This window comes from Tachysurus fulvidraco, chromosome 12 (assembly GCF_022655615.1).
Source record: "Tachysurus fulvidraco isolate hzauxx_2018 chromosome 12, HZAU_PFXX_2.0, whole genome shotgun sequence".
In the NCBI taxonomy this organism is placed as follows: Eukaryota; Metazoa; Chordata; class Actinopteri; order Siluriformes; family Bagridae; genus Tachysurus; species Tachysurus fulvidraco.
In genome coordinates, this window is record NC_062529.1 from 11,275,034 (window position 1) to 11,302,777 (window position 27,744).

The 27,744-nt window shown below is 38.3% G+C and overlaps 2 protein-coding genes across 7 annotated transcripts; one reads left to right on the forward strand and one right to left on the reverse strand.

Moving 5' to 3' along the window:
- Window positions 1-15,575: 15,575 nt before the first annotated feature.
- On the reverse strand, window positions 15,576-21,699 carry znf365 (zinc finger protein 365). Of its 6 annotated transcripts, none has more exons than XR_003444639.2 (7): window positions 21,304-21,699; window positions 19,952-20,649; window positions 19,674-19,845; window positions 19,471-19,514; window positions 18,926-19,045; window positions 18,509-18,672; window positions 15,576-16,077 (listed from the first exon to the last, which is right to left on the reverse strand). XR_003444639.2 is itself a non-coding variant. In XM_027172184.2 (7 exons), exons 3-7 carry the CDS (start codon window positions 20,641-20,643, stop codon window positions 18,648-18,650), a joined length of 1,053 nt encoding a protein of 350 aa, XP_027027985.1. In that variant the 5' UTR covers window positions 20,644-20,649; window positions 21,304-21,385; window positions 21,464-21,694; the 3' UTR covers window positions 17,275-18,647. The 6 variants fall into 6 exon arrangements, 4 of the variants coding, with proteins under 4 accessions (XP_027027985.1, XP_027027984.1, XP_027027986.1 ...); XR_003444638.2 differs by having other exon boundaries at window positions 15,576-16,428; XM_027172184.2 differs by lacking the exon at window positions 15,576-16,077 and having other exon boundaries at window positions 17,275-18,672; window positions 21,304-21,385; window positions 21,464-21,694.
- A 112-nt stretch (window positions 21,700-21,811) lies between these two features.
- On the forward strand, window positions 21,812-27,694 carry rtkn2 (rhotekin 2). The gene is made up of 12 exons (XM_027172182.2): window positions 21,812-22,040; window positions 22,947-23,149; window positions 23,230-23,282; window positions 23,395-23,448; window positions 23,858-23,975; window positions 24,063-24,263; window positions 24,672-24,766; window positions 25,095-25,201; window positions 25,323-25,454; window positions 25,631-25,793; window positions 25,909-26,016; window positions 26,092-27,694. The coding sequence occupies exons 1-12, from the start codon at window positions 21,906-21,908 to the stop codon at window positions 26,685-26,687; spliced, it is 1,965 nt and encodes a 654-aa protein (XP_027027983.1). The 5' UTR covers window positions 21,812-21,905; the 3' UTR covers window positions 26,688-27,694.
- Window positions 27,695-27,744: the final 50 nt, after the last annotated feature.

Consider the following 27,744-nt stretch of genomic DNA (forward strand, 5'->3'; position numbering starts at 1 on the left):
AGTATTGAGTTTCCTGACACGTATAATGAATTTGGGGAGAATCGGATTTGGGTCCGTTTTCGCCCAAAAATACGTTGACCCGCCGGCTTACCATTTTGAGCATTTTTTTGAGCAAAAAATTTACGTTGTCTGATCTTTTTAAATTTTCACTATGTTAAAAGGGGGGTTAAAACTAGCATTTTGGTATAATTAATGTGCATCTATCATGCTCCAGAGCTGAGATTTTAGCTGGAATGCTTTTCACAGCCCAGTTCAGTGTCGGCGACGAGTTTGAAATGCCATATCGCAGAAACTATGCATAATAGGCTAAAAAAAATCTTCACCCCAAGTTAGTATTGAGTTTCCTGACATGTATAATGAATTTGGGGAGAATCGGATTTGGGTCCGTTTTCGCCCAAAAATACGTTGACGCGCCGGCTTACCATTTTGAGCATTTTTTTGACCAAAAAATGTACGTTGTCTGATCTTTTTAAATTTTCACTTTGTGAAAAGGGGGGTTAATACTAGCATTTTTGGTATAATTAATGTGCATCTATCATGCTCCAGAGCTGAGATTTTAGCTGCAATGCTATGATGCTCCAGAGCTGAGATTTTAGCTGGAATGCTTTTCACACCCAATCTTTTTTCACAGCCCAGTTCAGAATCGGCGACGATTTTGAAATGCCATATTGCAGAAACTATGCATAATAGGCAAAAAAAAAATCTTCACCCCAAGTTAGTATTTAGTTTCCTGACATGTGTAATCAATTTGGTGAGAATCGGATTTGGGTCCTTTTTCGCCCAAAAATACGTTGACGCGCCGGCTTACCATTTTGAGCATTTTTTTGACCAAAAAATGTACGTTGTCTGATCTTTTTAAATTTTCACTATGTGAAAAGGGGGATTAAAACTAGCATTTTGGTATAATTAATGTGCATCTATCATGCTCCAGAGCTGAGATTTTAGCTGGAATGCTATGATGCTCCAGAGCTGAGATTTTAGCTGGAATGGTTTTCACACCCAATCTTTTTTCACAGCCTAGTTCAGAATCGGTGACGATTTTGAAATGCCATATCGCAGAAACTATGCATAATAGGCTAAAAAAAATCTTCACATCAAGTTAGTATTGAGTTTCCTGACATGTATAATGAATTTGGGGAGAATCGGATTTGGGTCCGTTTTCGCCCAAAAATTCGTTGACCCGCCGGCTTACCATTTTGAGCATTTTTTTTTACCAAAAAATTTACGTTGTCTGATCTTTTTAAATTTTCACTATGTGAAAAGGGGGGTTAAAACTAGCATTTTGGTATAATTAATGTGCATCTATCATGCTCCAGAGCTGAGATTTTAGCTGGAATGCTTTTCACAGCCCAGTTCAGTGTCGGCGACGAGTTTGAAATGCCATATCGCAGAAACTATGCATAATAGGCTAAAAAAACTTCACCCCAAGTTAGTATTGAGTTTCCTGACACGTATAATGAATTTGGGGAGAATCGGATTTGGGTCCGTTTTCGCCCAAAAATACGTTGACCCGCCGGCTTACCATTTTGAGCATTTTTTTTTACCAAAAAATTTACGTTGTCTGATCTTTTTAAATTTTCACTATGTGAAAAGGGGGGTTAAAACTAGCATTTTGGTATAATTAATGTGCATCTATCATGCTCCAGAGCTGAGATTTTAGCTGGAATGCTTTTCACAGCCCAGTTCAGTGTCGGCGACGAGTTTGAAATGCCATATCGCAGAAACTATGCATAATAGGCTAAAAAAAATCTTCACCCCAAGTTAGTATTGAGTTTCCTGACATGTATAATGAATTTGGGGAGAATCGGATTTGGGTCCGTTTTCGCCCAAAAATACGTTGACGCGCCGGCTTACCATTTTGAGCATTTTTTTGACCAAAAAATGTACGTTGTCTGATCTTTTTAAATTTTCACTTTGTGAAAAGGGGGGTTAATACTAGCATTTTTGGTATAATTAATGTGCATCTATCATGCTCCAGAGCTGAGATTTTAGCTGCAATGCTATGATGCTCCAGAGCTGAGATTTTAACTGGAATGCTTTTCACACCCAATCTTTTTTCACAGCCCAGTTCAGAATCGGCAACGATTTTGAAATGCCATATCGCAGAAACTATGCATAATGGGCTAAAAAAAATCTTCACCCCAAGTTAGTATTGAGTTTCCTGACATGTATAATGAATTTGGTGAGAATCGGATTTGGGTCCGTTTACGTTGACCCGCCGGCTTACCATTTTGAGCATTTTTTTGACCAAAAAATTTATGTTGTCTGGTCTTTTTAAATTTTCACTATGTGAAAAGGGGGATTAAAACTAGCATTTTGGTATAATTAATGTGCATCTATCATGCTCCAGAGCTGAGATTTTAGCTGGAATGCTATGATGCTCCAGAGCTGAGATTTTAGCTGGAATGCTTTTCACAGCCCAGTTCAGTGTCGGCGACGAGTTTGAAATGCCATATCGCAGAAACTATGCATAATAGGCTAAAAAAAATCTTCACCCCAAGTTAGTATTGAGTTTCCTGACATGTATAATGAATTTGGGGAGAATCGGATTTGGGTCCGTTTTCGCCCAAAAATTCGTTGACCCGCCGGCTTACTATTTTGAGCATTTTTTTGACCAAAAAATTTACGTTGTCTGATCTTTTTAAATTTTTACTATGTGAAAAGGGGGGTTAAAACTAGCATTTTGGTATAATTAATGTGCATCTATATTGCTCCAGAGCTGAGATTTTAGCTGGAATGCTTTTCACACCCAATTTTTTTTCACAGCCTAGTTCAGAATCGGCGACGATTTTGAAATGCCATAATCGCAGAAACTATGCATAATAGGCTAAAAAAAATCTTCACCCCAAGTTAGAATTGAGTTTCCTGACACGTATAATGAATTTGGCGAGAATCGGATTTGGGTCCGTTTTCGCCCAAAAATTCGTTGACCCGCCGGCTTACCTTTTTGAGCATTTTTTTTTACCAAAAAATTTTTGTTGTCTGATCTTTTTAAATTTTCACTATGTGAAAAGGGGGGTTAAAACTAGCATTTTGGTATAATTAATGTGCATCTATCCTGCTCCAGAGCTGAGATTTTAGCTGGAATGCTATGATGCTCCAGAGCTGAGATTTTAGTTGAAATTCTTTTCACACCCAATTTTTTTTCACAGCCTAGTTCAGAATCGACTCGATTTTGAAATGCCATATTGCAGAAACTATACATAATGGGCTAAAAAAAAATCTTCACACCAAGTTAGTAGTGAGTTTCCTGACACGTATAATGAATTTGGGGAGAATCGGATTTGGGTCCGTTTTCGCCCAAAAATACGGCTTACCATTTTGAGCATTTTTTTGACCAAAAAATTTACGTTGTCTGATCTTTTTAAATTTTCACTATGTGAAAAGGGGGGTTAAAACTAGCATTTTGGTATAATTAATGTGCATCTATCATGCTCCAGAGCTGAGATTTTAGCTGGAATGCTATGATGCTCCAGAGCTGAGATTTTAGCTGGAATGCTTTTCACACCCAATTTTTTTTCACAGCCTAGTTCAGAATCGGCGACGATTTTGAAATGCCATATCGCAGAAACTATGCATAATAGGCTAAAAAAAATCTTCACCCCAAGTTAGTATTGAGTTTCCTGACACGTATGATGGATTTGGCGAGAATCGGATTTGGGTCCGTTTTCGCCCAAAAATTCGTTGACCCGCCGGCTTACCATTTTGAGCATTTTTTTTTACCAAAAAATTTTTGTTGTCTGATCTTTTTAAATTTTCACTATGTGAAAAGGGGGGTTAAAACTAGCATTTTGGTATAATTAATGTGCATCTATCATGCTCCAGAGCTGAGATTTTAGCTGGAATGCTTTTCACAGCCCAGTTCAGTGTCGGCGACGAGTTTGAAATGCCATATCGCAGAAACTATGCATAATAGGTTAAAAAAAAATTTCACCCCAAGTTAGTATTGAGTTTCCTGACACGTATAGTGAATTTGGTGAGAATTGGATTTAAGGTCCGTTTTCGCCCAAAAACACGTTGACCGCCGGCTTACCATTTTGAGCATTTTTTTGACCAAAACATTTATGTTGTCTGATCTTTTTAAATTTTCACTATGTGAAAAGGGGGGTTAAAACTAGCATTTTGGTATAATTAATGTGCATCTATCATGCTCCAGAGCTGAGATTTTAGCTGGAATGCTTTTCACAGCCCAGTTCAGTGTCGGCGACGATTTTGAAATGCCATATCGCAGAAACTATGCATAATAGGCTAAAAAAAATCTTCACCCCAAGTTAGTATTGAGTTTCCTGACACGTATATATTTATATATATTTGTATATATTTAGACGTCATCGGGCATCAAGGCAGGATACACCCTGGACGGAGTGCCAACCCATCACAGGGCACACACACACTCTCATTCACTCACGCAATCACACACTACGGACAATTTTTGAGATAGGCACAGGCTCCCCGTGACCCGAGAAGTTCGGATATAGCGGTAGAAAATGAATGAATGAATGTATATATTTATATATATTTGTATATATGCTATATATTTGACCAAAAAATTTACGTTCAATTCAATTTTCAATTCAAGTTTATTTGTATAGCGCTTTTTACAATAGACATTGTCTCAAAGCAGCTTTACAGAACATAAACATAGAGCAGAAGGTAAACATAATTAATGATAAAGGAAATAACGAATAATAAAAGATAAGAATTAACAGAATAAAAATTCTAGATTATTATTAGATGTATATAGTTCACAGTGTGTATGTATTTATTCCCCTATGAGCAAGTCTGAGATGACTCAGGCAGCAGTGGCAAGGAAAAACTCCCTTAAATTGGTAAAGGAAGAAACCTTGAGAGGAACCGGACTGAAGGGGGAACCCATCCTCATATGGGTGACACTGGGGGTGTGATTGTAATATACAGTCAAACAAATGTTGTATTGGTGTGAGGTTCAAGGACTTCTGATCTTCTGAGTACCACAGAGTCTAACTGGAGATGTCTCAGGATTCTTAGAGTCGGCCTCGGCTCAGTGGATGTCCAAAGGCTTCGTCCCACAAAGGACGATGGGAGCTGGTACAGTGTCTGGATGCCTCGGGATGGGTACAAAGAGAAAAGTAGTGGAAAGGGATTAACATATCTGCCGTTCATAAAAATGTGCTGGTCTGATGTACTGGTGCATGATATTATGGGATGTATTATGTGTACGCCTGACTGAAGAGATGAGTTTTTAATCTACATTTAAACTGGGAAAGTGTGTCTGAGCCCCGAACACTATCAGGAAGACTATTCCAAAGTTTGGGAGCTAAATAAGAAAATGCTCTACCACCTTTAGTAGACAGATATTCTGGGAACTACCAGAAGCCCTGAGTTTTGTGATCTCAGAGAGCGTGAAGGATTGTAACGTGTTAGAAGACTAGTTAGATACATGGGAGCTAAACCATTAAGAGCCTTGTACGTAAGTAGCAGCAGTTTGTAGTCAATTCTATACCTAACAGGTAGCCAGTGTAGAGATGATAAAATTGGGGTTATATGGTCATACTTTCTTGTCCTAGTGAGAACTCTGGCAGCTGCATTTTGGACTAACTGTAACCTATTTATTAAAGATGCAGGACAACCACCTAGTAATGCATTACAATAGTCTAGTCTAGAGGTCATGAACGCATGAACTAGCTTCTCAGCATCAGATACAGACAGGATGTTTCTCAGCTTGGCAATGTTTCTAAGGTGGAAGAAGGCTGTTTTGGTAGTATGGGCAATATGATTTTTAAAAGACAAGTTACTGTCTAGTATAACACCGAGGTCTTTCACTGTCGAGCTACTTGTAATAGTACATCCCTCTAAATGGGAGTTAAGTTGTGAGAGTTTGTGCGCACTGGTTTTTGGACCTATGAGTAGTATTTCAGTCTTATCGGAGTTTAACAATAGAAAGTTGCAGCTCATCCAGTCTTTTATCTCTCTAAGGCACTGAGTTAATTTGGACACTGTGGCTATTTCATCTGGTTTTGATGAGATATATAACTGTGTGTCATCAGCATAACAATGGAAACTAATCCCATGTCTTCTAATAATGTTCCCTAATGGAAACATGTATATAGAGAAAAGCAGAGGTCCTAGAACTGATCCTTGAGGGACCCCATAATTAACTGGTAGTAAACTGGAGGATTCACCATTTAATTCTACAAAATGGTATCGGTCAGACAGGTAGGATCTAAACCAGCTTAAAGCCTGACCATGAATACCTGTGTAATATTGTAAGCGATCTAGAAGAATGTTGTGATCTATAGTGTCGAATGCAGCACTAAGGTCAAGTAGAACTAATAGTGACATACAGTCTTGGTCCGAAGCTAAGAACAAGTCGTTTGTAACTTTAACAAGTGCAGTTTCTGTGCTATGATGGGGCCTGAAACCTGACTGAAACTCTTCAAGGATGTTGCTCTCCTGTAAGAAGGAGCTCAGTTGAACAGACACAACCTTTTCAAGTATTTTAGACATAAACGGGAGATGTGAGATAGGTCTGTAATTTGATAGTTCATTAGGGTCTAAGTTAGGTTTTTTGATGAGTGGCCTAATAACTGCCAACTTAAAAGACTTCGGGACGTAACCTAAAGATAACGAGGAGTTAATGATATTAAGAAGAGGCTCACCAGCTTTATGTAACACTTCTTTCAGTAATTTAGTTGGGATGGGGTCTAGTGAACATGTTGTTGATTTAGCTGTAGTAATAAGTTTATCTAACTCTTCCTGTCCTGTACTTGTAAAGCTGTGTAAAGCCTTAGGTGAGATTGTGTCACTGGTTGCTCTCATATGTTGGGCGTCACCTATTTTATTCCTGATACTTTCGATTTTATCAGTGAAGAATCTCATAAAGTCCTCACTACTGAAATGTGATGGAATAGTGTGTTCAGATTTCTGATTTTTTGTTAAACTAGCCACTGTGCTAAATAAAAACCTGGGATTGTTCTGGTTATTTTCTATGAGTTTGCTCAGGTGCTCAGCCCTAGCAGCTTTTAGAGCCTGTCTATAGCTTTCCGTTCGAGGTTATGGGTTTCTCTCTTGAGGGTGTGAGTGTGACTATTATACCATGGTGCAAGTGTTTTATCTCTAACCTTCTGTAATCTGACTGGGGCAACAGTGTCTAATGTGCTAGTGAATATAGCGTCTATGCTGTTAGTCATTGCATCTAGGTCGTTTGAGTTTGAGGGTACATTAAGAAGTCCAGACAGATCAGGCAGGTTATTTGTGAATCTGTCTTTGGTGGTCGAAATAATGGTTCTACCGAGTCGATAACGTGGTGAGACACAGTTAGTCTGTTCTATAGGTAGTGTGTACATTATAAGGTAATGGTCTGTGATGTCATCACTTTGGGGTATGATATCTATATCAGTGACTTCTATTCTGTGTGATATTATTAAATCTAGTGTGTGGTTACGTTGATGAGTTGCACTAGTGATGTTTTGTTTGAGCCCAAGTGAGTTTAGTAAGTCCATAAATGTGAGTCCTAAAGCGTCGTTTGTGTCGTCAACATGAATGTTAAAGTCTCCTACAATTAATGCTTTGTCAAAGTTAACTAATAGGTCTGAGAGAAAATCTGTGTATTCTCTAAGAAAAACTGTGTAGGGCCCTGGGGGTCTGTATACGGTCGCTAGAGCAAGAGACATCAGGGATTTCTTCGTGTGCACGTGCGATAGTGTAACATTAAGTACGAGCACTTCAAAAGAACTAAATCTATGCTGTGTTCTCTGGGTAACAGTGAGGTAATCACTAAGGATAGTGGCGACACCACCTCCACGACCAGTCAGACGAGGTTCGTGCTTATAGATATATCCTGATGGTGTAGACTCGTTTAGACTGATGTATTCATTTGGTTTAATCCACGTTTCGGTGAGGCAGAGTGCAGTAAGGCTATTATCTAAGATCATTTCATTTACAATAAGTGCTTTGGGTGGAAGAGATCTAATGTTCAGAAGTCCAAACTTTAAGAACTGTTTTTGTTTGTTTCTTTGGCATTTTTCTGGTCTAATTACAGTAAGATTATTTCGAGGACTTCTCGTGTATTTACTTTTGGATCTCACTGCTCGGGGAACAGACACAGTTTCTATAGGGTGAGCTATGTGTGCATTTTCTGTGTCAATGTGCTGAGGTGAAGGATGGCTATTAAGATTTAAATTTAAAGAGTAGTTTACCAGTCAGAAGGTGTTCAGCGCCCTGGAGATGTGGTCCGAGAGGATCTCCGCTCCAACTCTGCTGGGGTGCAGGCCGTCAGTACGGAATAGCCTAGGACGCTCCCAGAAAACATTCCAATTATCGATAAAGAGTAGTTTCTGAGCCTGACACCATGACTGTAACCATTCGTTTAAAGCGAAAAGTCTACTGAACCTTTCAATTCCTCGCTGGTAAGTTGGAAGTGGTCCAGACACGATGATCCTCGTCGTGGGCGATGTGCTGCGAACCGTCTCCACCAGGGTGTTGAAGTCCCTCTTCAGGATCTCCGACTGCCTCAGGCTGGTGTCATTCGTTGTCCTATCTTTTTAATTTTTCACTATGTGAAAAGGGGGGGTTAAAACTAGCATTTTGGTATAATTAATGTGCTGGAATGCTTTTCTTCTTTAAACTAAAAATTATGTGAAAGGGGGGGTTAAAACAAACATTTTGGTATAATTAATGTGCATCTATCTCCAGAGCCGACTTTCCTGACACATATAGTGAATTTGGTGAGAATCATATTTGGTGCATTTGGTAGCTCAGTGGTTAAGTTGTTTGGCTACTGACCAGAAGGTCATGGGTTCAAACCACAGGTCCATCCAGCTCCTACTGCTGGCCCCTGCCCAAAGCCATATTTAGTTATGAAGTGCACTTAAAATGTAGTCTGCTTTAATTAATGTATCAAATGCTCATTAGTTCAACGCCCTTTTTATGAGCTATTTAGTTATGTGGTGCACTTGATTTGAAGTGCACTTGATTTGAAGTGCACTTGATATGTAGTGCACTTGAATGAATGTATCAAATGCTCATTAATTCAACGCCCTCTTTTTATGATCTACTTTGTTATGTGGTGCACTTGATTTGAAGTCCACTTGATTTGAAGTGCACTTGAAATGTAGTGCACTTGAATGAATGTATCAAATGCTCATTAATTCAATGCCCTCTTTTTATGATCTATTTAGTTATGTGGTGCACTTGATTTGAAGTCCACTTGATTTGAAGTGCACTTGAAATGAAATGCACTTGATTTGAAACGCACTTGATATGCAGTGCACTTGAATGATTGTATCAAATGCTAATTAATTCAATGTCATAGCACTGGTGCTGGTTGAATGTTGATGAGATGTGGTAGCTTAGTGGTTAAGGTGTTGGGTTACTGATCCAAAGGTCTTGGGTTCAAACCCCAGGGCTGCCACTGCTGGGTCCCTATTTAGTTATGTAGTGCACTTGAATTAATGTATCAAATGCTTATTAATTCAACGCTATCTTTTTATGAACTATTTAGTTATGTGGTGCACTTGATATGAAATGCACTTGATATGTAGTGCACTTGAATTAATGTATTAAATGCTCATTAATTCACCACCCTCTTTTTATGATCTATTTAGTTATGTGGTGCACTTGATTTGAAGTCCACTTGATTTGAAGTGCACTTGATATGTAGTGCACTTGAATGAATGTATGAAATGCTCATTAATTCAACGCCCTCTTTTTTATCACTTTTCCACCAAAAAGAACCGAATGCTTGTAGCTTAGTGGTCATGGTGTTGGGCTACTGATCGGAAGGCAATGAACCCCAGGTCCACCAAGCTGCCACTACTCGCCCCTGGCCCAAGGCTTTAGTTATGTGGTGCACTTGAAAAAGAAGGAACCAGTTCTAAATTAGGCCTTGGCTCTGAACAAGCACTCAGATTGCCTCGGTGGAAAAGGGGCATTTATGAGTTATTTAGTTATGTGGTGCACTTGATATGAAGTGCACTTGATATGTAGTGCACTTGAATGAATGTATCAAATGCTATTTAATTCAACGTCCTATTTTCAAAAAGAACCGAGTGATGGTTCAGAACTGGCGCTGGTGCTGGTTCAAAGTTGGTGGGATGTGGCAGGTCAGTGGTTAAGAGGTTGGGCTACTGATCGGAAGATCATGGGTTCAATCCCCAGGTCCATCAAGCTGCCATTTCTGGGCCCCTGAACAAGGCCTTATTTAGTTATGTGGTGCACTTGAATTAATGTATCAAATGCTCATTAATTCAACGCCCTCTCGAGCTATTTAGTTATGTGGTGCACTTGATATGAAATGCATTTGATATGTAGTGCAATTGAATTAATGTATCAAATGCTTATTAATTCAACACCCTCTTTTAATGATCTATTTAGTTATGTGGTGCACTTGATTTGAAGTCCACTTGATATGTAGTGCACTTGAATTAATGTATTAAATGCTCATTAATTCAACGCCCTCTTTTTATGTTATTATGTGGTGCACTTGATATTTAGTGCACTTGATTTGAAGTGCACTTGAAATGAAGTGCACGTGATTTGAAGTGCACTTGAAATGAAGTGCACGTGATTTGAAGTGCACTTGAAATGAAGTGCACTTGAATGAATGTATCAAATGCTCATTAATTCAATGCCCTCTTTTTATGAGCTATTTAGTTATGTGGTGCACTTGATATGAAGTCCACTTGATTTGCACTCAAACTGCCTCGGTGGAAAAGGGGCATTTATGAGCTATTTAGTTATGTGGTGCACTTGATTTAAAGTGCACTTGATTTGAAGTGCACTTGATATGTAGTGCACTTGATATGTAGTGCACTTGAATTAATGTATCAAATGCTCATTAATTCAACACCCTCTTTTTATGAGCTATTTAGTTATGTGGTGCACTTGATTTGAAGTCCACTTCATTTGAAGTGGACTTGAAATGATGTGCACTTGATTTGAAGTACACTTGAATTAATGTATCAAATGCTCATTAATTCAACACCCTCTTTTTTTTACCCCTTTTCCACCAAAAAGAACCGAGTGCTGTTCAGAGCTGGCGCTGATGCTGGTTCAAAGTTGGTTCCACTGGCGATCCTTCTAAGAACCGCTTTGCCTTTCCATGGGCTAGAGAGCCATCACAGAGCCGAGTCTGACTTCACTGTATACGTGTCAGGTGTCCCAGCAACTTTAGCGCAGCAGCGGCAAACACAAACACATCAACAAAGCGGATGTTGCTTTACTGTTAATTCTCATGGCTTTGTGAACCTACATTAGCATCCAAATGCACAAATCCAAAGTGTACGTGCAGCTTCATGTAATCTGTATAAACGGAGGTTGTAATCGAGAAAGTACATAGCGTTATTTTATCATTAACACAGAAAAAAGTTAGCCTATTATAGTTATTAAAGTTAGCCTATATAGTTATATAGTTAACTATTATGTGTGCTGATAATGTATCATATCGCGGTAAAGTAAAAATGTATTAAACATTAGTATACTTATGGTACATTATCAAAGGTGCTAACAGTAGCCCCGCCCACAGCCCCTAAGGCAAGTGGTTCTTAAGTCTACACCAGCAACGTTTTAGTGCTACTCAGTGTCGCCCCCAGAAACGTTTAATAGGGGTGGCCAGAGGAGGCCACAGCAATTCTTTGGGTGGCCCCAAAAAAATTAAAAATCAGTGTAGTATGTGTTATACTTGTTTCGTTTTGTTTCTGGTTAACAATATGACATTAAAGCTGTAGTCCATAGCTTTTTTTGGTTAAAATTTATCCAAAATCAATTCTTTCTTTCTTTCTTTCTTTTGATTATCTATCTATCTATCTATCTATCTATCTATCTATCTATCTATCTATCTATCTATCTATCTATCTATCTATCTATCTATCTATCTATGTCTAAATCTGCGTGATTAAAGCTCCAAGCAATTCTATTCTCTTCTTAATAAAGTGGACAGTGTATGTCAGTTGTTTGATACAGTAGGTGGAGTCCCATTACCACAGAAATGTCCAGCCCAACTATACTGTATCTCAAAAACACTCAAAATACCTGAAACTTCAAAAAAATAGACATTGGAAAAAGGGAGAAACAATTAATTTTTTTTCTCAGCCTATGCACCGAAACAGGGTCACAGTGGTGTACACACATTTATGATGTAAAGACATCCTCTCTATAAAACCCCTTTCCCCCTCTCCCTAAACTGTTATGTGTCATGTAATAGTTTTTGTTTGCATAACTTTATTAAATGAAATTTAAATTATTTGGACAATGACCTCAAAATATTTAAAATTGGCCCCAGTTGACAAAAAAATGACCCCTGTCAGTAATTGTCTTGTCTCCTCCTTTCCTGAAAATAGTCACAGAGTGAGCACAGGGGCGGCATATTTGATACAACACCGGTTTCGCACTTATTGCAGGTCCAATTATTGACCATTAGGACACTAAAAACATCACTGTAATAATATCTCTTTGGCGATAAATGCAGTAGAGAGTAGCATACATGACAAATTCACATCTAGAAAGGTGATCAAATAAATGGGAAAATGACTTAGTTTGCTCATATAGCAACATATTTTTAAAAAAAGCATTGGTCATTCAAAGGTTGAAAAAGGTTATTAGTATTTCAAGAGAATTTAAAATGCATGGAGTTGTGTTGTGATGCTAAGTGTATGAAGATTTTAAAAAATTGTTGAACTGTTGATATAAATGATGGGGCTATCACATACCTGCCTCTATGCATGAGCCACAAATTGGGTGAAGGTCAGTTTTGCTGATAATCCCCCAAAAATAAAAGAGCAGAATCGGCATAGACTTTTCTTTGAACTACCAAACATAGGCATCAAAATGCTGTACATGGTTCTTGACACAAAACCAATTCTGAAATCAAATGTAAACAATTTCAAATAAAAACTTGTTTTGTAAAACAATATGTATTAAATTACAAATAAATAATATAATACAGTATATTTCTAATCTATGCAGAGAAAATCAGATGTATGATGAGCATAAAAGGATGATATCATTTTTTGCATGAACAGATATTGTCATTTGCCATTTGGACATGAATCACAGCCTGTGAGTGTTAAGCCAATCTTTCATATTTATAACAAGAGAGACATGTGGATAGCTTAGTCATTTCAGTTTATCTGGCTATTCTTGTATACTTTATTCCAGACCACTCATGTATTTACATGAACAAACACATACAGTGTAAGCATAAAAAAGCTAAACCAACAGATTTTTCGAAATCACTCAATATAATCTATGATTCTGTGAATCTATTGAGTTATTTGAACACAATATCACTATATACATATTTATGTGTGTGTATGTGTGTGTTTGTGTATCCTATAAACTGTATTTTCTTCCAAATTTCTAAATGTCATTTGTAAAACATTCAGTGCAATGCAAGAAAACATCTGAAAAATGTTAATGTGAGAGGCCATGGTCCTGGTATGCATAATGTGATGCATGACGTTTGCCTGGACCTTAAAAGCGTCTCCCTGAGCTCAGCTCTAGATCCCAAATGGAACAAAGAATCAGAGTGCAACACTGCACCACCATTCTCTGATCATCAAGGGCCATGGAAAAAACACACAGAGTGAAAGGGTATGAACCATTTACGGTTTACTGAGGAAGGAATGAGTAAATGGTTCATACCCTTTCACTCTGTCATTCATGCAATGTTAATTAAAATATAATTCCTAATAGTCCTGTTTTCCAGCTTTTCCTTGTTATTTAAGCTTGGTTCTTCTGAACATTTGTTAATATGTATTCTGCCATCAAGAGTTTTGTTACTGACTTAGAGTTTGCAAACTGAACAAAAATTTCTGAGACTAAGCTATTGCAAATTAAGGAGAAAGAAATAGATAATCAGTAATGCTACGAAATAGCTCTTGACTAGCCATTGAGTGCTATGCAGATCTATCACTTCAGTTTCAGATCAGTATGATACATGGATTGATCATCACAATGACTAGTAAATTTCCTTTACACACCCAGTTGTTATTCAATCCGCACTACTTTGTAAATAACAGTAAAGAACATTCATGTACTAAGAGCATATAGATAATGGTATACAGTATGTCAAAAAAATTAGAGGATACATTTTCCAAAATCAAGCACAAGCGTAAGTAACCTATGTAACTCAATGACATACTCAAGCCTGATCATATCAGATGCAATGAAGCTGCCTTTATCTCCGCATTCAAGCTACACAATAGATGTGTGTTTTGCAATACAGTATCATTGTGAACACTTCCTGTGAACTTCCTTCTTGTATAACTTTCTTCTTATTCACACCTTAAAAATAACCACAGTCATCAATGTCATCTGCTAATCTGACACAAATAGAATATATGTTGTGACATCTTTAAGTTCCTGTATTACAGACTGGTAAATACACATACTGGCCATTTCATTAGGCTCACTGCTTTATAGCTACAATCATTATCTTTTTAAACAGATAAAACTATTTGAGTTGTAATGTACAGGTGAAAAACTGATTGTAGCCCTTCTCCTGCTTTGCACAGGTTGTACTTTACCTGTCCGTCAGTGTTAAGTGACCACCACAGAACCACGACTGTCCAAATGTTATTCTCATCACTGCCATAAGAGTGTATGCACATCTGCTGTGTCCAAACTTCCTGATGTCCTTAAACATTTTTTACACAAAATTGCTCATGCACAGTTGAACCACTCACGGCTTTATATCTTTCCATGCACAATTTGTTCTCATCATCTAGCTCTTAATGATCACCTTCAATACACAAGGCTATTAGCTGTATGTATTTGGTTGGTGGATAAAATCTCAGCAATGCTGCAACATTTGATACTGATCACAACACCACACACACTACCATGTGAGTGTCAGTGCTTCACAGTGATGAATGATTCACCACCCAAATATAGGATAAGACAGATAGGATAGATGCAGGCTCATAGAATGTGCATAGTGACAAATAATCAGCAATTTTATCTTTGCTACTTAACATAAATAAATAATTTATTTAAAATAATCGGTGTATTTTGTAAATTGGGCAGTAATTGACAAAAAACTGACATGTAGAAATTTGTACATAAGCCTTTGATGGATTATAAAAAGGAGCACAAACAGACAGAGTCAAAGCAGAATATCTCATTATCTGGTCAATAGTGTCCTCTAGTGGAAATGTATCCATGTTTCAGAAAAATCATGAACTCGATGGAAAACGTTTTACTAGGTAATTTTACATGAATTAAACTTCGATCTAATTTAAAGGTAAAAATAGAAAAAATAGCCACATAAATATTTAAATCCGATTGCAAGATCATTACTATCCTGTGAACAGGAATCTGCAATCAAACTGAATTCATTCGGATGGAGAAATATGGGTGCATGTAAACATACCTAATGCTTATTGACGCAAGAACAGATTATAACTATGCATGAAACTGGCTGAATATTTTATTCAAAGGAATTTATATTTGAGAAAAGTGGGATTTGAAATCACAGCCTTCTGACCAGTAGCCCAAATCAATAAAAAAAAAAAAAACATCACCATTATATATAAAAACCTTAGTATAACAACTTCAGTTTCACACGAAAGAAAGAAGACAGTCTGATGAGTTGTATTGCTTGATATTCTGATTTTAATCATGTTTTAAACAATAATAATCACATTTTTAGAACATCACACTGATCGAGAGCACAAATCTTGCAAGACTTCACAGTGTTGCATGTGTAATGATACCAAGGGTTCGAGAGAAAGGCACACACAGTGGCTATATAACCTAAGGAAACAAAGCTTAACATCTCTAACAGAAACAAACATGGCACATTCAAAATCAGTGAAAGTCAAAAGAGACTGATTTCTAACGATAATCCAGAAACATGAACAACTTAATCAGTTCCAACTTTTGATTGTCCTTCATAGCAAACTATTATTTTGTTTATAAATACTGTACATTGGATGATTGCACAATCTTTCTTTCCATGGGCCTTACTACAAACACTGCCTTCTCCTAAAAAATAGTCTCACATATTGCAGTAGTTACAGGACACCTACGGCATGCTCACACACGATATACAACGGGTGGACCTCGGGTTCTCTAAAAGCTATTGCAGGGTCTTTCCAGCTGTAGAGCAATCACAGCAAAGAGCTTCTAATCAGTGATTGACAGGAAAAACAAACAGGAGTGAGATACGAACAACTAAACAAGAGTCAGTATAGAGCTGTGGAATAAAGCACAGCACTGGACAGCAAATGAACACCACTTTTTTTCTTCAAACATATTTGAACAAATAAATGCTAATATGTGTGACAATTTTCTGCTTTTTAACTTCTACACCAACAGTATCTGAGTCTGTGTTAACAATATTATTTATAATGAAGGAGTTAAGAAATCCAATTCCATTCTGATTTCAGTCAGTGCTCGCATCAACAAACGAACGAACAAACATGCATGACACCAGTTATATTCAGCATTCTGCAATAGATAAGAGCCTGTAAATGAATCAACATTTTACAGTGTGCACTGTAAGCATATTATGTATTAATAATAATTACGTAATGTTAAAGAAGCACCTTAAATTTAAAATGTAACCAGTCTGAAAAAAATTAAGAAACTTCAACGTACTGTAATATTGCAAAATCACAGTAATTTTTTTTAAATACAAAAAAAGAAAGAAAATTCAAATGTTAGGAAGTGCGAGTTTAAATGTTATGAAGTGCAAGTGTCAGGAACTGGGTAATCATAAGTTAACTATTTAAACGAATAACCAATCCTCACACCAAGGTTTGACAATTATTAATTTGTTCTATAACTGCACTGCCACCTAAATTATATAACACAGTAGAATGGCAGAAGTTAGATTTTGAATGAAAAAAAAAAATGAAAAAAAAAAACCTCAGTATGTAAAGAGATTTGATATTCAAGTAGAAAAGGATAAGACAATTGTGTACAACATTTAAAGATCATTTAGACCAAGATCTAACTTCTAAGATCAACTATTTTCTTTTTTCCACCAAAAACATATTCACAATAATTATGAAACAATATGCAAACTATTTAATACTTTGGAAAGTACAATAAAGTGAGCGATAAAGTTTGTTTTTTAAAGAACATTTTTTTCTTTTTTTAACTGAACATGTAGGCTACTGTAGGCCAAACCTAATATTTGCTACATAAATGTATTAAAACAGAGCTTAAAATGTGCTACTTCTCATTTCTCGCTACTGTTGCTGTCATTTCAGCGTTCAAAGTTCAGAGTGCAGTGTAAAATGTCTGACCCACAAACATTTCTGCTTATATGAAAAGCAAGCTGAGCTAATATTGACAAGAAGATATTTTTTTATTGTTATATATTGTTATGTGGAATTTTTCATAACCCTGGCTACTATTGGGAGGCATTCGACACAGCACAGACAATTCTGGTTATGATAATACTGGCTGTGACATGGGTATACAGCCCCAGGCAACGGCACCACTAAAATATTGATTAAATGTATTAATGTATTCAGATAATATCAATATCTAAAACATTCACAGTGTGCAACAGCACCTTCAAATGAAGAAAACAAACACAACAAAATTAGCATTTGTCTTGCATTACCATTATCTTTTAGCGTGTGTCATCAACTAGCATACACAAATTGAATCAATTCTTTGCAAGATAGTTTGCATGAAGTGGGCCTTGCATAAGTATTCACCCCTTTAAACTTTTCCCAACATAGTTTGCAAAATTATTTGCGAATAAAAACAAATGTTGATCTGAAACCCCTAAATTAGTTCGGGTGCAATCTGTGTATGTCTGCACGTGCACAAGTAAAACTTTACACGATCTCAATATAAATAGACCTCTTCATGTAAACACTTGTTGAAAAACATGACTAAACCAACAGCACCATGAAGACCAAGGAACAATAAAAAAAAAAATTCTAAAATTTTAGCATCCCACAAAGCACATTAAACAAGTAGAACTCTATGCCATCTTGACTCTATGCCGACAGGGATGCCTCCATTGCCAATTAGACGAACAAGAAGAAAGCTATTTAAGAAAAACTATTTCATACATCTTATGGACTTATGACCATGACACTGTCTATAGGCATCTATCAACTTGTCTATAGGCATTGGCCCACCAAAAGGTTAGTGAGATGTAACCAAGAGGCTAAGTGCAACTCTCAACATGATGCTACCATCACCATGCTTCACCGATGGGATGGTGTTCTCAGGGTGATGAACAGTGTTAAGTTTCCACCAAACATCAGAGCAGAGAGAAGTGGTGGAGGGTCTTAGCTGAGCAGAGAGGTGGTTGGGTTGTAAACCAAAATCTGATTGATATTTTACTACTAAATCTTTGTCTTGGAATTGATCGATTCTTGGTCTTCATCAGCTGCATATTTAGGTATTATTTAAGTACTCAGAAATACTGAATTAATTTGAGTAATGGTTAGATATAAACAGACGTTCAATTCCAGTAATATAGAAATAGTCTGCATTTCTTCAGAATGTAAACTACTAACTTAGGTAGTCATTATTTATTAGATTTAAAGGGCAGTCTTACCATGTGTCCACAACGTCAGCAGTATCCCAGAACCTTATCAGGACTACAGAAGGAGTGTAAAGGAAGTGTAAAGGCATTCCACAGGGTGAGTTTTCGGCTGATCAGAACCGTAACATGCTGTCACTAGACACAACTGTGTCTACAGGACCCTACAGGACCCTGACCTAAACAATATTCCAAGCAGGTAAGATAAGGAGCGCTACCAAGATGAACTGCCTTTCCACATTTCACTGAAAAGGATCTCTCCATATGAGATCCATGTCAGATTTTTTTTCAGGAATGTTATATGTTCATTAATGCTGATTTTCTTTATATATATTTGCTTAAAATACAATTTCAATGCACTACATTTGAAACATATACAGTACATTCAGTGAAAGGCTCAAGCCAAACACCTAAACCTCATAACTATCTGACCTCCTGCTCTGGACCCAGCCAGAATGGCCCCGTCTCTCCCCAGATGCCCGGGATGCTCCCCATCCAGCCTGGTGCCCATGTGACATTTCCTCATCATGGACCAGTTGCTCTCCTGTAGACCTAGATGTGAAAAAATAATCAGAGGATGCAGGATGCAGATCCTTGTAGTATTCTCTATAAATAAGCAGATGAAGATGCAGATACAACTTTATGACAACTAAACTCTTTGAACTATTTGAAATCAGGATATATCAGAAATATGCGAAAACCACATACAGAAAATAAATAAATAAAACCTTGGAAAGAATGTAAAGAAATACAGGAAACTAAGAGAGAGTCCTCAAAACCCATTGTTTATACACTAAAGAAACATTACTACTAGCTTTCAGGGATTCTCAATGAATAAGTAACACAGAAAAGAAAGACTGCTACAAAAAAGATATTAAGAAAAGATTTCTCAATTTCTCAAAATCTATGTGAAGACTGTGAAAATTATAAGATCAAAATTAAAACTAAAAATAATTTCAAAAAAATCCATGCCATACCTGCTTTTAGTTATTTGGGGACCTGCCTCAGCTAAAGGACCCACCTAGACAAACAACATCATTGTAAGAGAGAGTTTTATGTGTCATACAATAGACAATTCATAATACTTTATTTTGTAGCCAATATTGTTACTTTTAAAAATGTAGACATAGATTAAGTTGTGTAATAAGCCCCAAGTCTAACAGTGTGGCCTGCAACGTACCGTGTGGGCTGTGCAGTAGTGCTCATGGGGAGTATTCTGGTAATACTCCAGCAGCCTTTCAGCCAGGGCAATGCGTCGCAGGAGGCCCTCGATGAACCGTCGCAAACGAACTTTCCCGCACATCTCATGCTGCACTGCTGCTTCCAGAAATTTTTGAATAGCAAGCACTTCCCTACAACCAGTAACAGACTATTATTATGCCAAGGTGTTAAATAGTTTTACTAATCTGGCAATTTAAAAACACAGAATTTTGTTGGAATGTTTTAGGTTGCACTCACTGTTCCCTCCGTTCCAGCTCATGCTCGGACAAGCTGAGCTGTTGGCGCAGAGTGGCGATAACCATGACAGCGGCGTTCACCTGTCTGCTAAGAGCTTGCTCCCTCTCCAGCACTTCCTGCCGCTCCTGGGCCAGATGGTGCGAGTGTGCACGCTCACATAGAAGTGCTGTGTCGGTGTGGGCCAGTTCTGAGCTGAGCCGCAGCAGCCGTCTCTCCATGCTGCTACTGGCCGTCCTCATCATGCCCTCCAGCCTCTGCCCCACCGAGGGCACTGGAGCAGAGAAGAGCTTGGTGCCAACGGACAACTCCCCACCAGCAGCACTTTTCTTTGGGGTAGCAGGCTGTTCTGGGCACGTGTCTTCTGTCTGGTCATGTGGAAGGGGATCAGAGCTGAATGGGAACTGGTGCGAACGCGTGTCAGTGCCCGCGTCCTTTGTTGTCTGTGCCTCAGCAGTGGCTATTTTGCTGTCAGAGCGTAAGTACCCCCTGCTGGCAGGAAGGCTGAGGTTGTGCCTTGGATCGTATGTGTGGTTGTAGTCGAGGTGGGCCCGTAACGCAGCCAGGCTGTGGAAGCGCTCGTGCTCTCCACATCGGGGGCATCTGTACGGGAGTTGAGATGGAGCACCTGCACCACAAGCCTGGCCGTTTTCCACAAATAAGGTTGTATTGCGCGTGTACAACTTTTGCTGCATGTCAACCTGCCAGTAAAACATCACAATTTCTTAGAACCTAGTCAGAATTCAATAACCTGACAAATTATTGCAAAGTTTTACTTAATGTTCTCATTTGATCTGCAAAATCACCTTTGACTTAGTCCTATTAAACAATGTAATATCCATCAGGCTGGATAACTGAAACCTTTCAGTTACCTTGTAACCAGATTCCTATAAGTTACAATAAGCCTATACTCCACAATCCCACAGTCTAATGCATGCTCTTATTAAAATATCCATTCACATCATCAATCAAATTCCCTTGTTTTGGGCCCAGTTCACAGGTAGAAGAACCCAACTATATTGCATGCATTATACACTGACTTGCTAAATGCAATCTCATGCTTTGTATGCTTTAACATATTTCAGTCTGTATTGTCTTGGTCATTACATCATACACAACCACAGTATTCCGTATTACGTCAAGCACAATTCAGATTCAGGGCTTTTTCTACAAATGCATGAGTTTCATCTTTCCCTATTGTCGTCACACCATAGGAGCTGATTTCAGAAGCAGCTCTTAAGGCGTATGCACTTATTACAGTGAGCTCCTGAAAGAGCAGCACAAAGTCGGACCAAGTCATGCAGTCAGTCATCTACATAGTGTTATATCATCTACCCCATGACTCACGTGCATACCTTCTGAAGCACCTTTTCAGATGATGATTTGTTGGACCTGTAGCTGACTGGCTGTGATGCTTGTTTTTATTCAGCTAGCCTGCTGTGATAAAGGTGTCACAGACATCACTCCTGAAATCCTGATCTTCGATAACGATCCGAACACAAATACGACACTAACCTCCTTTCACTGATACAGTGATATTGTCCAGTCTCTGGGTCAGCTACAGTGATTTGATCAGCCTTGCTGAGAAGAAGTCATTAGCATTCAGAGTGCGACAGGCAATCGGGTCGATCCATTCCGGAACAGACGGGAGAGCCTAACAAAAAAGCACTGGAATTACAACCGTTTCTGTGCTACGGTGTACACACAAAATAATAACATATGTTAGCTAAAAAATATAAGATGTCAAACTATTAATAAGCCTTCATGTCAATCAAATTTAACGAGCGTATTTATGAATGACCGTTTTCGATCCTAAGTTTCAAATTCAAAAGTGGTACATCCCTATGGTTGCTTAAGCAACGGCGATGTCCGAAGGAAAGCGATTGGTGGAATCAGAGCTGTGGAGTCTGTCGGTTGGTCGAGCCGGTGAGGGGCTTGTCTCAGGGAAGACGCCAGTATGGAGTCACCGCGGGACGTTCGAATGTTTAAACGGAACCATAGGACAAGGTCCACTATATCGTCCTGTTCATCACTCGCCATGGAGATGAAAAGAAAGAAGATAAGAGATGGTGTTTTGCTTTCACAAAACGAGGTAGGTTTACGCTGTTTAGTCAAGTTGTGTTTGACGTTACCTTGTAACAAGGGGACAAAAGACAGCCATGTTTTCATCTTTATTGTTTTTATATTGCTGGTAACGTTATTAGCTGTAGCTCGCGCACTGCTCGACCTAAATAACCGTTAAGATTTAATGACGTTCAATTGTTTTTTTCACTAGTAGTCACTACGTTATTTGACTACGTTATTGGACTACATTAGTGAACAGGTTATGACAGGTTATGACTCCAGCCCAGCTAATGAATGAGTTGTTTATTCAGAGCTACTTCAGGTGAGAACAAGATCAGTTAAACGGTTTAAATACCAAACTGACACAATACAAGGCTGGATTTATTCTTTTCCAATTCTGTGGGAAAATTAACCTTGAAATTGCACAGATATTTCAACCTAAACTGGTTTTGTAGGTCGCCCATTGTACAGGTCTGTCTGTGTCTTCATTCATTCACCAGATGCTATTTCGTCTCCATTCACTTGCATACAAAAGATCTTTCTCATGTCTCTCTCTCTCTGTTCTTGAGGAATGATTTCCAGCACAGCAAACACCCTTATCCAGAGAGATTTACACTCTCATTTTTTTTATATACAACTGAGCAATTGAGGGTTAAGGGCCTTGCTCAGGGGCCCAGCAGTAGCCTAAATGGGAATTGAACTCACAACCTTCCCATTACTAGGATTACTCCAATTACTACATCCCCCAAATCAAAAGGTGGACTGCTGGAAATGCTTATCGGTCCCATTCTTTGTGATCGTTCTTGTGCATTTAGTGGCGTAACCTTGATTTTAAAATGAATTCTTCCTTTTATTGTGTATCCACGGTTGTCTGAAATTACCCTGATTTGAACCTGCAAAACACTGGCTGATCTCCAATGCCGGCTTTTTATAGGACTATAATCTCCAGGAGCTGATAGACTTTGAGATGCGAATGAGAGCAGGTGCATATAAGCTTCTGGTGGCCAGTACAAAGAGAGAACAGATCCTGGATGCAGCTAAGAGCCTGTTAACCTGCAACGCACGAATCAAAGCTTACATGACTGAGGCAGGCAGAAGGAAGGAAGAGCAAGATGTGCCCGAAAGACTTCAACAGAGGTCTGGCATGGTGTTTTACACAAAAATCGTGTGGTGGGAAACTGTGATGCCTTTTAGTGAGATGTTTTTGTCTCTTACAGGACTTCAGATTTACAGAATGGAGTACCTTGCAAGGGCAAAGTTGCCATAACTGGTAAGATAATGGAATTTTTTTTTTCAATATTTGATACAGTAATTGCAATCATTTAGTAAGGGTCAGTCCTGTTCTTTCTCTCCCTCTCCCCCCACCCACCCACCCAATGTAGGTCTTCGGCTGCCACTATTCTGGAAGGATTCTGAACACTTTAACAACAAAGGAAGTGAGTAACTAAAAATACAGAAATACTGCCACAAACCAAATGTAATGTTATTTTTAGTGTATTATCTTTATTTTTAGTGATTTCAATAAATCAATACTTATTTTAAACATTGCTTGTCTTATGGATTGCTGTTAATAAATATATATATATATATATATATATTAATATATATATATTAATATAAATGACATTTATCTTCTGTTGCTGTTCATATTTTTGTTATTCTCAAACCCCAGTTTGTGTTTAATAATAAAACTACATCTATTTGCATATGTCCATATGTTTAACTTTACCTGGCTTTTTGGACAACTATCAGAATGACCTGGATGATGAGTTAATAGCTTGCTTTATTTCACACTTAAGGAATGCAAGATAATTATAAGACTGTTTACATGTCTTCTTTCTATAGACTCTCAGAGTGTTGCAGTCTTCTGTTTAATGAAGCTTGGTTCTGAGATATTTGACACAGAAATGGTGATTGTTGACCGAACAGTGACAGATATCTGCTTTGAGGGTGTAACTATCTTGTAAGTGATCAATAGAAATGATAACTGAAATGCAGTATTAAAGTGTACATTGGGTCCATCTTCAAGCGTGTTTCTGTGCTGTTCCAGTTCTGAGGTTAAGCCAGACTTTAAACTAGCTGTTGAGCTATACAGCTGTCCAGTGGAAGAGGAAGGAACTGTGGTCAACACACCAAAAAAACTGGCCAGGAAGCTGAGGTCCTCTTTTGGGAAGGGATCTGGAAGGAAACTCTGCCCCCTTCTGGATGGAGGAGATCCTGAAGCTTTTCTTCAATCCAATCCAATTCCACCGTATGGATTGCCTTCATATCTATACACACACACGCACACAGAGTACAATGTGTAAAATCATTACATTTCAAGAGCTTCGGTGAATGCTCACATAAGGAAGGGTAAAAATACAATCGTTCAGTGGTATGCTTGTTTGTGCTGGAAAAGCTGGTCTGAGTATTTCAGAAACTGCTGATTAGTGAGCCTGTGTTCAGTGTAGCATTAGGTTCCTGTCCTTGGCTGACATAAGTGGAACCCGATATGGTCTACTGAGATCTGAGACTATTTTCCTAATTCTGATGTTTACATTAGCTGAAGCTTTTGACTCTGTACCTGCATGATTTAATGATTGGAAAATCATATGACTGTGCAAATGAACGTTACTATTATAGTAGCTGATGACTGCAGTTTATGATTGCTTTATTTCAGTGGAGCAAAATATTCCCTTTTGGCACACACCACTCTGGGATTGGAGCATACGGGGAAGTCATTCCAATCTCACTCACTCATAGTTTTACAGAGCGGTAAGAGAAAGAGCAACACCATTGTGCTCTTCTGTTTCTGCATGTTTTACTAGAAGTCACTGAGCTTTAGCATAAGGCAAGCAAAAGTTTGTGATCTGTTGGCAGTAATGTCAATTAAATTTGTTTGTATAGTGCTTTTAACAATGAACATTTGTCTCAAAGCAGCTTGTACAGAACATAAAATCTTTTATGTAAATGTATCCCTATTAATGTACCACCCTTTAATGCTAAGCTTTTCATCATATCTGCCTTTGACCATATTTGATGTAGGTGAGTAATTTAAGATAGTTGAGATCATTTGGAGTTGTTCCTTACTTTTTTTGCTCAGTGGAGATGTCATCATGGCTGCCTCTCTATGGAAACTTGTGCTGTCACCTGGTGGCACAGCCTGACTGCATGACTCAGAATGTGATGAGTGGTTATCTTAGCCAGCAGGTCAGTCACACACCATTATGTGTAAAGCAATGATCTATCTAAATCATTTTGATGGTGTAACCAATTGATATGTAATACATTTGAGATGTAAGTTTTATATTAACTAAAATCTCTTTTTTAGCAAAGTATTGAGGGTTTGCAACACTGCTGCAGGCTGTACTGTGTGCTGAAATCCAGTCAGATCTCCTGTTACTTCAGTCCTGAGGAGATTGAAGCTAAAATAGAGCCCAGTGTATTAATCCCCATTAACAAGGTAAGCCATGGACATTAAACAGTGGCAGTCTGTATGTCTTCGGTGTAGGTTGCATGTCATTGTGTGTTAACTGAACCCTGTCTTAGTGGTTATCCAACTGTTTGTTGCATCAGGTATTGACATAAATATCAAAGCCAGTATACATCTGTAGATGAAACAGAAATATGTGTGTTCAGGATACTCGCCTTCGTGTTGTGGAGGGCAACCCAAAAGGTGGAGCTAGGCTGAGCATCATTAATCCCGGAGCAGGAGACCCTGCTAGCCATATATTCATAGCTGAGACACCTGAATTACTGCAGGACTGGCTCAGTGCTCTATTGCAACATGTCTATGACCAGAGTGAGTGAATAAAGGATATTGTGGTGCATTTTAATGTATTTTAAATAAATAAATTGGCATGCTACTTCCTGTTTTATATTAATAAAGAATGAACAATAATTTGCTTGTGCAATAGGTCAATGGCAGCACGCCTGTGATAAGCTGATGGAAATTGAGGTCTTGTCCCCACGGAAACCCCCACTTTTTCTTACAAAGCAAGCTGACTCAGTCTACAATGATCTCAGTAAGTAACGTCCTTGTCAAAAAGGTAAAATGATTAGACACAATAAGCAATTTAATAACTGAGATTTCTATTTAGGTATTGGCTCACCAGGCAAATTCGAGAGTTTAACAGATCTAATTCATAGTAAGATTGAAGAAACCGATGGACGCTTTCTTATTGGTCAGGAGGAAAGCGAGCCTCCTCATTGGACAGCTTTGTTCGAGGGCTCCCGGCCAATGTTGGTGCAGAAGACTGTGTTGTCCCCAGGAAAAGACGGGTCCCCGTTCATGACCAGTCCAGGCTTAAACAGCAGTAAGAAAAGAAGAGCACCTCCACCACCCCCTGACAAATTACCATATGTCCATCCCACATCATGTCCTCCATCATACCAAGAAAAAGAGAATTCCAGCAAGGGTATCAGGCCTCGGACCGGGCGTCCATCTTTGGATGCTAAATTCTCAGCCATTATTCAGCAGTTACAGAAGACCCATGGGCCCACCCGCAAAAATCCACCTTTAGCCCAGGTCGAGCCCTCTTGGAACCTTTCCATTCCAGTCAAGATGGAAACAGAGCTCAACCTGTCTAAACATGCAGAAAAAGCAAGCAGCCAGGCCCCTCAGCCACCTCAGCCTGCCCCAAGAAACAAACTGAGGAAGTCTTTTAGAGAGAAAATGAACCCCAAAGCTTGGTGAACATCTATGGTTTCTTTGAATGTTAAACCCTTAAAACTTCTATTTTAGATGAAAGACCTTTATCCCTATCTTTTCCTACTAATTTCCAAACCACTACTGCTGTAATTTATAACAACATCTTGAGCTTCTCTGTTGGGCTTAAAAATATACCATGCATGTCTTCAAGCCTAGCTTACTGAAAATAGAGACTTGACTTGTCCATCCTTATCATATAGTGGGCAATTTTCATTTAAAATTTTGACACATGGATTTGTGACACAATAGGGGACTACAAACGGCATTAACCTTCGTCTTATGTTCGTTTACAGCATACAGCCAATGTAGGTTTTCATTGTTTACCTTGGGCATTAGTCTTAAACTTTTGATATTAGAAATTATAAGAAATAACCACTAGTCACAATCATGTATAGACAGATTTTTAAAATTGATTTTAATGTCATGCACATTTTCTTTTTTCATTTACATATAAATGTATCACTTGTCATTTCAGAAGCGTGTTGTGTAGATGTTTCCTGATTGTTGATAGCTATATTGTGACTACATTCTGGAAAAATTATCCGTAGTGTGTGAGTGAATGAGTGTGTGTGTGTGTGTGTGTGTGCCCTGTGATGGGTTAGCACTCCGTCCAGGGTGTATCTTGCCTTGATGCTCGATGACGCCTGAGATAGGCACAGGCTCCCCGTGACCCGAGGTAGTTCGGATAAGCAGTAGAAAATGAGTGAGTGAGAGAGGTTTGGAATGATTCATAATTGAGATGTGCAGGATGAAGGTGAACTGGAACATTGACCCTTTTTTTACTTTTTTAAGCTGTGATTGAGCCGAATATTCTTAGTAGAAATGATGCGAGTTAATTCAATCAATTAAAACCTTCATTTCCCAATGGTCAAGAGTTATTATGCAATAATTATCTTTTTACTGTAATTACTTGCTTTAATTCATATAGAGAACATTTCTGTTCTTTGCAGGTATCTTTTCTGCTTGGTCCAGAATAAAGCACTCTAACATTCTTTTGGTTTGTCTGTGTTCATTTTAGTTGCATTTAAATAAAAAATATTTA

Coding starts and splice junctions, on each gene's coding strand:
- znf365 (XM_027172183.2), bottom strand. CDS start 20,643: ATGCAGCAAAAGTTGTACACGCGCAATACAACCTTATTTGTGGAAAAC. Junction 19,846..19,951: donor GAGCTGGAACGGAGGGAACA/GTGAGTGCAACC, acceptor TACTGGTTGTAG/GGAAGTGCTTGCTATTCAAA. Junction 19,515..19,673: donor ACTACTGCACAGCCCACACG/GTACGTTGCAGG, acceptor TTGTTTGTCTAG/GTGGGTCCTTTAGCTGAGGC.
- rtkn2 (XM_027172182.2), top strand. CDS start 21,906: ATGGAGTCACCGCGGGACGTTCGAATGTTTAAACGGAACCATAGGACA. Junction 23,449..23,857: donor ACACTTTAACAACAAAGGAA/GTGAGTAACTAA, acceptor TTCTTTCTATAG/ACTCTCAGAGTGTTGCAGTC. Junction 24,767..25,094: donor ACTCATAGTTTTACAGAGCG/GTAAGAGAAAGA, acceptor TTTTTTGCTCAG/TGGAGATGTCATCATGGCTG.